This window comes from Balaenoptera physalus, assembly GCF_965194825.1.
Source record: "Balaenoptera physalus genome assembly, chromosome: 16".
NCBI lineage: Eukaryota > Metazoa > Chordata > Mammalia > Artiodactyla > Balaenopteridae > Balaenoptera > Balaenoptera physalus.
This window is the reverse complement of record NC_138898.1, coordinates 83,679,021-83,690,759: the sequence shown is the minus strand read 5'-3', so window position 1 is coordinate 83,690,759 and position 11,739 is coordinate 83,679,021. Positions and strand designations below refer to the sequence as shown.

The 11,739-nt window shown below is 47.9% G+C and overlaps 2 protein-coding genes across 2 annotated transcripts in view; one reads left to right on the top strand and one right to left on the bottom strand.

Moving 5' to 3' along the window:
- The window catches only part of LOC309646213 (nuclear envelope pore membrane protein POM 121C-like), a 28,606-nt gene extending 25,875 nt beyond the window's left edge, over positions 1-2,731 (top strand). The window contains exons 12-13 of the mRNA XM_082432298.1: positions 2-124; positions 479-2,731. Coding sequence (XP_082288424.1) covers positions 2-124; positions 479-576 — 221 coding nt within the window. The 3' untranslated portion in view covers positions 577-2,731. The remainder of the gene's footprint in view (position 1; positions 125-478) is intronic.
- A 2-nt stretch (positions 2,732-2,733) lies between these two features.
- The window catches only part of NSUN5 (NOP2/Sun RNA methyltransferase 5), a 32,445-nt gene continuing 23,439 nt past the window's right edge, over positions 2,734-11,739 (bottom strand). Inside the window, exons 5-10 of the mRNA XM_082432374.1 lie at positions 4,859-4,997; positions 4,653-4,768; positions 3,790-3,968; positions 3,374-3,584; positions 3,160-3,300; positions 2,734-3,084 (exon numbers count right to left, since the gene is read on the bottom strand). Of these exons, the coding sequence (XP_082288500.1) occupies positions 2,970-3,084; positions 3,160-3,300; positions 3,374-3,584; positions 3,790-3,968; positions 4,653-4,768; positions 4,859-4,997 (901 nt within the window). The 3' untranslated portion in view covers positions 2,734-2,969. The remainder of the gene's footprint in view (positions 3,085-3,159; positions 3,301-3,373; positions 3,585-3,789; positions 3,969-4,652; positions 4,769-4,858; positions 4,998-11,739) is intronic.

Sequence of the window (11,739 nt, the reverse complement as noted above, 5' to 3'; positions counted from 1 at the left end):
GGCACCTCCACACCCGCCTTTGGTCAGAACCCCCCTGCCCCTGGGGTGGGCGCATCAGGCAGCAGCCTCTCCTTTGGGGCGTCCTCAACACCCGCCCAAGGCTTTGTCGGAGTTGGACTTTTCGGTAAGCGGCCAGTCTCCTTGTTGCCAGTGTGACCTGCGTGTCTCCTCTCTGAAGAGGGGTGGGGTGGGCTGGCAGCTCCGGCTCTCCGAGGCCCGTCTGGGAGTCCAGCACAAGCCAGGTTTGGAGTTGGGCAGCGGAGATGAGAAGGAGCCAGACTGCTGGGACGCCAGGTAAACGCGCTTTCCTGGGCCTTGCTCCCAGCCTATCTGTGGTCTTGGGATTTTGCCTTTTTAATCAGCCCTCCCCTGGAAGGACTGCTAGAGCTTGGCGAGCCTTTCTCCCAGCACCCGGTGTTCTTTAGAGACTGCTCTCAGGTAGCAGCTACCCTGATGAGATCTTGTTGAATCTTTCCAGGATCGGCGGCCCCCTCCTTTTCCATTGGTGCGGGATCCAAGACCCCAGGGGCTCGACAGCGACTGCAGGCCCGAAGGCAGCACACCCGCAAGAAATAGCGTTTGCCCCTGCCCCCCACACCCCCACCACCCTTGCCCAAATCTGGACCTCAGCACCTGCTAGGAAGAGCCTCTGACCCTTCCAGTTCCGTAATGCAGACCTGCCCCAGACCTCTGGCTTCGGCCACCAGGGAGGTGGTGGCAGCCCCAGGGGCTGTTTCCCTCTTCCAGGAAGCAGAAGCCTCGGGCCTCTCGAGGGAGGGGGAGGCAGGATGTGGCAGGGCAGAAGCCTATTACTACCTTACTTGAACAGTTCCACTGGTGAGGCTGGAGAGAACTAAAGAAACATCTGTACATATCGTCCACTGCCTTCCCTGACTCTCGTTTAGTGTATGAGCTTGGTCAGGCGGCCTCGCTTCCCGCCTTTTCCCTGAGAGCCATCTTTGCCGGAGGGTAGCAGGAGGAGCCCTCGCCCACTTGCATCTCTGATACGCATTTGATGGGATTGGGGGATGGATTATCCCTAAAACTTCACCTTGCTTGGCTTGGCTATAAAAAGTGGTTCTCCCCCTCTGGTCCCGTTAGGGGACTCTGTTTCCCCATTTCTTGCTGCTTCATCCCTTACTGGTTCCTCGCAGGATCGATTCCTTTTAAAATGATCCTGACTCTGGCTTTGCCTTTGGAGGCCCCAGCGGGTGCTGCTCCTGCCGTTCCACTTCCTCCCGCCAAGTCCGAGCCGGTGTTTCATCCCCGACCCTCTCTGCCAGTTTGGCCCCTAAAAGCTTGGTGGCTCAAGACTGTTAGCCTGGCAGACCCAGGGGTGATACCTTCCCCAGGAGAGGGAAGCTCCTGGAGCAGGCAGGACGCCCCCGCTGCTTTCAGCTGCCTCCTCGCCCACCGTCCCCGTTGGCCTCATGGGCTCGTCTGCCTCTCCGGGATTGTATGTCTAAAGCCTTGTCCTGTGTTATTTTGTCTGATGCTCGTGTCTATTGCTCTTTGAATCGAGTTTGGAGGAAGAACTGAATTGTATGAGTGGCGGCATGTTGGTAGTGCCGGACTTAACTGTTTCTCAAGTTCCTGGGGCCTCGCTAATTGAATGTGGAAAGTAGCACCACTTTACGGCTACAAGTGCCGAGTCTTGAATTTTCAAATGGTGTTTTGACTTTAAGGGCTGGCAGCCCGAGGAGGATGGGTCTGAGGGGAAGCAAAGGCCTCTTCCCTCTGCTGTTTGTTTCCCACCTGCCTAACTTCACTGTAGGCTAGATCACTTGTAGTGTATGTTAGAAAACCTAAATTAATGAACCACATTTTAAAATTGTATCTTACTTCCTCCACCCCTTCCTTCCTTCTTCCTTGGTTCCAAAACCACATACCCCAGGCCCAAAAGCCTTGCTGCCATGCCCATCCTCTTTGGAAGAAGTATGAATGCGTGTGTCTAAATTAAAAGGAAAAATATTTAAACATTTTTTAACAAAATAAAAATTTATTTTTGTATTTAAGCTAAATTGCCTTTTAAATTCCTTCAAGCTTGGTTCATTGAGGTGGTTGAGTATAAATGCTATTGACTAGAAATTTAGCTGTATAGTTAAGTTATGCCTGTGTGAAGAAGAGGCTCAAATGCTGTCCCAGGCAGCTTTCCTGAGGGACTAGAGCTCCTTCCGGAAACACAAAATGTAATTCTTATTTTATAAATAACGTGATGTAGATGTAACTAGTCCCCCTCCCCTTGGTGAACGAGGGTGAATGTTTTGTGGCAGGGACTGCGCCCCACCCCCGCCCCAAGGAGAGCTCTGTTAGTACTTAACTGTTGTGTGTGGAGCTGAGGAGGGACCCAAGCCTCAGATACCTGCTGGGATTGGAGGGGGGTGGGGCGCGGGTCTAGAAATCAAGCTTCTACCTATACCTTACGTAAGGTAGCCCCTCTCAGCTTAGTACTCGCAGCTAGTTTACCTCAGTTCCACAGGCAGGACAGTTGATCCAGGAGCCCCCTGAAGCGGGCGTCCTGGCGCAGCCTGAGTGTGAGCGCATGAGTGCGGGTGTGGACGTGTACGTGCACTGGACAGGGACGGGAGGCTGGGACTTTCCATTACAAATAAAGACTGAATTCCTGTGAGTCTAGTTGGAATTTTTAGTATGAACGTGAGATTGTTCTCACGTATGAACGTGAGATTGTTCTCCTTGCTTGTGTCATTAAAAAAAACTGTGATCTATCGTAGACCATGTCCTGCCTTTTATTTTTGTGGGAAGCAGTGCATCTCACCAGCAAGAACGGAGCCCAGGGAAGGGACCCACAGCACAGGGATATCCGCTCTTTCCAGCTGGAGAAACGGGGTTACCGGTTTTCTTTCTCCAGCCATAAAAAGAGCCCTTCCAAAAAAAACTGCTGCCTGGGGCTGAGGGCCCGAGACTAAGCTTGAGAGGAGGACCTGAGGAGTCAAAGCTCTGAGCACCTGCTACATGTCAGGCTGTGAGCTGGGGGCAGCTGTTGCCTTTCGCCGCCTCTTCTTTCTCTTTGGGGCTGGGTTGGGTGTAACTTCTGGGGCTGATGCTTTAGCCTGTGAGACGGAGCTGGAAGAAAAGAAGAGTGAGTTAGATGTGCCCCAGTCCTCCAGCATCTTCCAAGCAGGCCCCCTGCTCACTCACCTTGGCACCTCTACCCGTTCCAGTACAGCAACGAAGAAGCCACCAGTGAGCGTGGTCTCAGGGGAGGCCCGGAGGCAGTGCTCAGCACCTGGAAAAGTGCCAAGGCCTCGGTGCGGCCAGGAGGGGAGGACAGGAGCCAGCCTGCAGAGGAAATGGAACGGGCTTCTCGGTAAGAGGGCGGCCCCCGGCCCAGACCCTGGTTGACACCCACTACCTGAAGGCTGCCGGGCTCCGCTGCAGGGCGGCTCGCACCACATCTTCGTTCTCCTCTTGGTAGAGGGAGCACGTGGAGTAGACGAGGCGCCGCAGGGCGGGGAACGTGAGCGCGTGGCTCAGCGCCCGCTGCTGGAAGGCGGCCAGCGCTCGCAGGCGCTCCTGGCTCGGTACACTGGGCCCAGGCTCCTCCAGCTGTCTGGTCAGCATCCCTAGGGAAGAGTGCTTTCACCACACGCTGCCTGATTTCGTATGAAATCCCCACATACAGATGAGCACGTCTGACCATTCACAGGATAGTCTGAGCCAGAACCAAACCCGAGGCCAAAACGAACGACAACCGCCACACACCCCCATCCCCGCTCTAAGGCTGCTCTGGATCTGTGGGGCCCTCGGCCGCGTTTTCCCCCATCTCACCAGAGCCACTACAAGAAGGATCCAGCAAGATGTACTGGACCCGACGATAACGCTGGTCTGAGGGCGAGACCTCCAGGAAGTCCCGCTCAGCCAGCTCGCAGCAAGAAACCCCGGCCCGGGCCAGCAGGGTAGCCGTAGAAGCCAGCCGCTTGGCATCCAGGTCAAAGGCAAAGATCTTCCTAGAGAGGAGGGCAGAGTTGAGGTGAACTGAGAATTTACGCAACACATAAGAGCCCACAGGTCTGACACAGTAACACGTACTTGAAGTCAGGACACACAGAAAATCATACTTAAATGTCTTTAAATTCTCAATTAATATTTAAAAGGGTCAGTGGGGGGCTTCCCTGGCAGTCCAGTGGTAAAGATTCCACCTTCCAATGCAGGGGACGTGGGTTCGATCCGGGGTCAGGGAACTAAGGTCGCACATGCTGCGGGGCAACTAAGCTCGCGCGCCTCAATGAGAGCCCGCGTGCCTCACACTACAGAGCCCGCGCTGCAACGAAAGGTCCTGCACGCCTCAACCAAGACCCTGTGTGCCACAACTAAGACCCGACAGAGCCAAAAATAAATTCAAAAAAATTAAAGTGAGTCACGTGAAGTTTAAAACAAAGTTAAAAAAAATAAAGGTCAGTGGTTAGAAATAACTGCCCAGGGCACTGTGCCCCAAGGGCTAAGGGATTCACATCTCACACGTGTAACCCACTGGGAAGCTTAGGGAACTGCCCTAGGTCCAGGAGGAAATATTTAAAGGGGAGGCCTCCTTTCAGCCTTCGTGACCTACTGGAGTTAAGAGTTCCTTATTTCTTCTTACAAAATATAGGGTCAGACCCCACCCCACTCCTCTGTCTGACCATGGCACTCACCCTTGGTTCTTCAGAAGAGCAGCCAAGTGACTGGTCTTATTGCCTGGGGCAGCGCATGCGTCGATGACATGGGAACCTGGAGGTGGAGCCAGCAGCATGGCCGGGAGAGAGCTCGCCTGGCGGCGCAGAGCACAGGGGCTGGCTGAAAGGGACCCCAGGCTGATCACTCACCTCCCACTCCTCCCTCTTCCACCCATCCACCCTACCTTGTCTTGTAGGATGAGGTGACCAGCTTGGTACAGTGGGTGTTCATGCAGATCTGTTCGGGCAGGAAACACGAGCAACTCCGGCAGCAAGGAATCCAGAAGAAAACACTTCCCTTTGAGGGCCCTTATGTCCTCGAGGCTGCCAGGGAATAAGAACTGTTCATTCCACATTTTCCGAATCCCTCCATGCCAGGCAGCAAGCCAGACATTTCACATGTCACCTAACTGCTTATTTATGCAACAAACGGTTAAAACTGCTATGAGTAAATTAACAAGCTGATAAGATAGAGGCAGCAGTTAAGAGAACAGGCTTCTCAGGCCAGACTCTAGGTTCAGGATCCCACCTCCATCATTTACCAGTGGCGGGAGCATTGGCACTTCAGCCTCTGTCTACACTTCTGGAAAACGGTAGATGTGAAGATTAAATGACATGCAAAATACTTAGGAAAATATTTTGCACAAATTAGACACGCACTAGCCAGTACTATTAAAACGTAACCCTGGGGAGAGGGGCCTGGTTCAGGGAGGTAAATGCTGAGCTGATTCCTGATGGATGAATAAGTAACCTGAGGAGGTGAGGTGACAACTGTATTCTCCACACTGCAAAGGAGCATTGTTCATTCACATGACCCACGTAGAAAACAGGCCTAGAGAATAACAACTCAGAAAGCTATGAAGTAGCAGAGCTGGAATTCAAACCCAAACACAACCATTCTCTACCACCCTGGTCACTAAGCAGCATGCTAGAGGCAGTTGGGGGAACATCTACAACAGATGGAGAGAAAGGGAGGGAGAAGAGGCAGCTTCCCAGAGCTGTCAAAGGACAGACCAGGAGGTAGGTGAGTGCAGGGAAGCCTGGCGTGAGGAGCAGCAACCACTGTGATAACACAGGTGCACAGAGTGCATGGCAGATGGGCCTGGAAAGGAAGCAGGGGGCACGGCACAATGGAGAGCCAAAGGTTTTCAGTAGGGGAGTAAAGCATCAGATCGGGTTGCAGATCTCTCTGCAGCCAACACAAGGAGGACAAACATGACAAGAAAGTCTGGAAGTGGGGAGACCAGTTTAGGAGATTCTTCTGCCAATCATGATAGGATATGATGCTTAAACCCAGGCAGTATCCAGGAGGACAAAAGGAAAGATGCCGAAGGCACAGTAGTAAATGACTGGAAGGAGAGGAGGGAAGCATCTATGATGACTCAGTTTCTGCCTTGACCAAATGGGTGCATAATGGTGATATCTGTTAGGTTAAAACAGGGAATGCACAAGATGCCAATGTCAGGGATGCAAGGATGGTTCAACACCCACAAAGTAATCAATGCGATATACACAATTAACAAAAAGGATAAAAATCACATGACCATCTCAATAGATGCAGAAAAAGCATTTGAAAAAATTCAACATCCACTCATAAAAACTCTCAACAAACTGGGTATAGAGGGAACGCACCTCAACATAATACAGGCCATATATGACAAGTCCACAGCTAAAATCATACTCAGTGGTGAAAAGCTGAAAGCTTTTCCTCTAAGATCAAACACAAGGCAAGGATGCCCACTCTCGCCACTTTCATTCAACCTAGTACTGGAAGTCCTAGTCAGAGCAGTCAGGCAATAAAAATAAAAAGCATCCAAATTGGAAAGGAAGAAGTAAAACTGTCACTATATGCAGATGACATGATTTTATATAAAGAATCCACCAAAAAACTATTAGAACTAATAAATTCAGTAAGGCTGCAGGATACAAAATCAATATACAGGGAATTCCATGGCAGACCAGTAATTAGGACTCCGCGCTTTCACTGCCAAGGGCGCGGGTTCAATCCCTGGTCAGGGAACTAAGATCCCACAAGCCATGTGGCTTGGCCCAAAAAAAAAAAAAAAAAAAAATCAATATACAAAAATCTGTTACATTTCTATACACTATTAATGAACTATCAGAAAAAAAATTAAGAAAACAATTCCATTTACAACTGCATCAAAAAGAAAAAAATACCTAAGAATAAATTTAACCAAGGAGGTGAAAGACCTGCACACTGAAAACTATAAGACATTAATGAAAAAAAAAAAACTGAAGATAACACAAATAAATGGAAAGATATTCTGTGCTCATAGATTGGAAGAATACTCTTAAAATGTCCATACTACCCAAAGAAATCTACAGATTCAACACAATCCCTATCAAAATTCCAATAGCACTTTTCACAGAAACAGAACAAACAATCCTAAAATTTGTATGGAAGCCCAAAAGAGCGTGAATAGCCAAGGCAATCTTGAGAAAGGAAGAAAAAAGCTGAAGCATCATGCTCCCTGATTTCAAACTATATTGCAAGACCTATACTGCAAAACCACAGTAATCAAAACAGTATGGCATCAAGGAGAAGATCAAGATGGCAGAGTAGGAGGACGCTGAGCTCACCTCCCCCGCAATGAACATATCAAAAATACATCTACAATGTGGAGCAATTCCCACTGACAACAAACTGGAGACTGGCAGAAAGACTCTTATACAACCAAGGGTGTAAAGAAAAATCCACATGGAATATGGGTAGGAAGAGAAGCAATCAGATCAGGACCTGTGCCCCTAGGAGGGGACAAAGAAGAGAGGGATTACACAATCCTCCTTGGGTTTCAGGATGCTGGCACCATCTGGGTGGCATCACCTGAAGGACCACATGGAAACTGATTCCCCGCCACAGACACCCTCACTATTCATTACCAAGAGGAACTCCTATTGATACTGTGGTGTAATACTTGTAGACTTTTAAAAAATCAGTATTTATTAACAACCAGGGAAAAAATGGAGCTCATACTTAACATATGACTCCATGACTTGTTTTCCCATTTGCTATATTGTCAATAAACATTCACACCATCAATGTAAGCAGCTCCCTGATATTTCACAGTCTGGATAAAACCAAAATTTACTGAACCAAATACATATTGTTGGGATATTTTAGAATAAATGTAGATTGAGCCCAATTTTCCCCTATTCGAAACAAAATTATGAAGAACATTTCAGAAGCGCAATCTAACGATAAATGACTAAAAGCAAAATTGCTCAAAAAGGGCACACAGGGCTTCCCTGGTGGCGCAGTGGTTAAGAATCTGCCTGCCAATGCAGGGGACACGGGTTCAAGCCCTGGTCCGGGAAGATCCCACATGCCGCGGAGCAACTAAGCCCGTGTGCCACAAATACTGAGCCTGTGCTCTAGAGCCCGCGAGCCACAACTACTGAGCCCACATGCCACAACTACTAAAGCCTGTGTGCCTAGAGCCCGTGCTCTGCAACAAGAGAAGCCACCACAATGAGAAGCCCGCGCACCACAACGAAGAGTAGCCCCCCCCACTCACCACAACTAGAGAAAGCCCATGCGCAGCAACAAAGACCAAACGCAGCCAAAAATAAATTAATTAATTAATTAAATTTTAAAAAAGAAAGGGTGCACAGGTGAGTGGTTCAAACCACATTATTAGGCACCGCAGCCCTAGGGTCTGACACCAGGAAGATGAATCCCCTTAGCTGGTTTGAAAACCAGTAGGACTTAGAGAACAGCTGTTAGAAGCCTAGATTCCACTCATGAAAAACAAGCACATGCTTGCTTACTCCAGGGAACAAGGTGCAGGAAGCTGACTGAAACAGCCTGGGACTCTGGCTGGTTTCCTGCAAATGCCCCAGCCCAGTGCACACCCCAGCCCACGTCAAGCAGCTGCACTGATTCCCTGGCTCTGGCACAGCTCCACTCTAGGGAGAAGGCTGCTGGTGCCAAGGAGAGTGCACAGTTTGGGGGTGGTGGGGGTGGGGATGAAGCCAGCTCAGACCTGGCATGGCATCCAGTTGGGGCAAGGGCGGCCATTACTGGCATTCGCAGAAGCAACAGATCAGGTGTGGTCTGGAGCTCTGACTGGTGTGCCAGGACTGCCCCAGAGTGTGCCCCAGCCCATGCCAAGCACCCACTCCAGCCCCTCTTGCTCCAGCACTGCCCCCTCTGGGGCAAAGGTGCCATTGCTGGGAGCAGGGTAGAAAGCACACTTAGAGGAAACAGAACCAGCTCAGACCCAAACCTCGGCTTCTGCTCCAGTATCCTGGGACCAGACGCCACTCTCAGTAGGGCAGTGACAGCCACTGAGAATAGGAGAAGCCCTGGCTCACACCTGGCTCTGGCTCTAGCTCTAGCCCCTCCACCTCCAGCCCCACCTCCCACCAAGGTAATAGCTGCCAGCACACCATGGGGAAAGATGACCTGTGCTTACTTTAGATCCAGCTCTCCCACCAAAGGCACTGGGCACACAGAGACTGCACAGTGATGCTCCCACACAAGGACACCCCTTCAAGACTGGGAGAGGTAACTTTTTCACCTAATTTCATAGAGATGAAATTAAGCAAAATAAGCAGAGGAATTTGTTCCAAACAAAAAAACCAGGGAAAAAACCTGAAAAAAACAACTACTGAAACAGATAAATAATTTACTAGATAAAGTGTTCAAAGCATTAGTAGTAAGAGTGCTAACTGAACTAGGGAAAATAGACGGACACAGTGAAAATTTTTACAAGGAACTAGAAAATATAAAAAAGAACCAAGTCAATGCTGAAGAATACAGTAAGTGAAATGAAAAACACACTAGAAGGAATTAACATCAGATCAAGTGATACAGAAGAACACACATTTGATCTGGAAAACAGAATAATGGAAACTACCCAATCAGAACAACAAAAAAATCTTAAAAAAATGAGACCAAGGGATCTCTGGGACAACATCAAGTGTACTAATATTCACATTATAGCGGTCCCAGAAGGAGGGGAGAGAGAGAGAGGTCAAAAATGTATTTGGTGAAATTATGGTTGAAAACTTCCCAAACCCGAAGAAGGAAACAAATATCCAGGTATAGGAATCCCAGAGAGTCCCAAACAAGATGAACCCAAAGAGACCCACACCAAGACATCATAATTAAAATGGCAAAAGTTAAAGATAAAGAGAGAATTCTAAAGGCAGCAAGAGAAAAACAAAGAGTGACATACAAGGGAATACCCAGAAGGCTACCAGCTGATTTCTCTGCAGAAACTTTGCAGGCAAGAATGGAGTGGCATGATATATTTAAGGTGCTGAAAGGGAAAAACCTACAACCTAGGATACTCTATCCACCAAGATTATCATTTAGAATTAAAGAAGAGAGAAAGAACCTCTCAGAGAAGCAAAAACTAGAAGAGCTCATCACTACTAAACCAACTCTAAAAGAAATGTTAAAAGGTTTTCTCTAAGTGTAAAAGAAAAGGCTATAACAAGAAGTAAGAATTTATAGGAAAGGAAAAATCTCGCTTGTAAAGACAAATATATAGTAAAGATTGTGGATCAACCACTTAAATAAGCCAGTATGAAGATTAAAAGACAAAAATTGTAAAATCAACTATAACTACAATAAACAGTTAAAGGATAAACATGAAGATATAAAACATGACATCAAAAACACAAAACAGGGCTTCCCTGGTGGCGCAGTGGTTGAGAATCCGCCTGCCAATGCAGGGGACACGGGTTCGAGCCCTGGTCTGGGAAGATCCCACATGCCGCGGAGCAGCTGGGCCCGTGAGCCACAATTACTGAGCCTGTGCGTCTGGAGCCTGTGCTCCGCAACAAGAGAGGCCGCGATAGTGAGAGGCCCGCGCACCTCAATGAAGAGTGGCCCCCGCTCGCCTCAACTGGAGAAAGCCCTCGCACAGAAACGAAGACCCAACACAGCCATAAATAAATAAATAAATAATTTAAAAAAAAAAAAAAAAACACAAAACATAGGGGAGAACAGTGAAAAAACGTACATCTTTTAGAATGTGTCTGACCTTAAATGGCTATCAGTTTAAAACAAGTAGATACAGTTACAGATCAACATATATGAACCCATGGTAACTACAAATCAAAACCTACAGTAGATACACAAAAATCAGAGAGAAAGGAGCACAAGCATACCACTTAAGAAAAATCATCAAACCACGAGGGAAGAAACTAAGAACAGAGAAGAACTACAAAAACACCCAGAAAGCAAGCAACAAAATGGTACATACCTATCAACAATCACTTTAAATGTCAATGGACTAAATGCCTCAATCAAAAGACATAAGGTAGCTGACTGGATTTAAAAAAAATAAGACCTATCTAAATGCTGCTTACAAGAGACTCACTTCAGAGCTAAAGACACACACAGACAAGTGAGGGGATGAAAAAAGGTATTTCATGTAAATGGAAATGACGAGGAAGCTGGGATAGCAATATTCGTATCAGACAAAGTAGACTTTAAAACAGTCTGTAGGGCTTCCCTGGTGGCGCAGTGGTTGAGAGTCTGCCTGCCAATGCAGGGGACACGGGTTCGAGCCCTGGTCTGGGAGGATCCCACATGCCGCAGAGCGGCTGGGTCCGTGAGCCACAAATACTGAGCCTGCGCGTCTGGAGCCTGTGCTCCGCAACGGGAGAGGCCGCGATAGTGAGAGGCCCGCGCACCGCGATGAAGAGTGGCCCCTGCTTGCCACAACTGGAGAAAGCCCTCGCACAGAAACGAAGACCCAACACAGCCATAAATAAATAAATAAATAAATTTAAGAATGGTCCACATCAAAAAAATTAAAAAAAAAAACCAGTCTGCAACAAAACACAAAGAAGGGCATTATATAATGATGAAGGGATCAATAAGAGAATATTACACTCAATAACATATATCTATCTAATATAGAAGCATCTAAATATATAAAGCAAATATTAACAAACATAAAGGGAGAAACAGACAGTAATACAACAACAGTAGGAAACTTTAGCACCACACTTACATCAAGGGACATATTGTCCAGACAGACAGAAAATCAATAAAGAAACAGTGGTCTTCAATTACACATTAGACCAG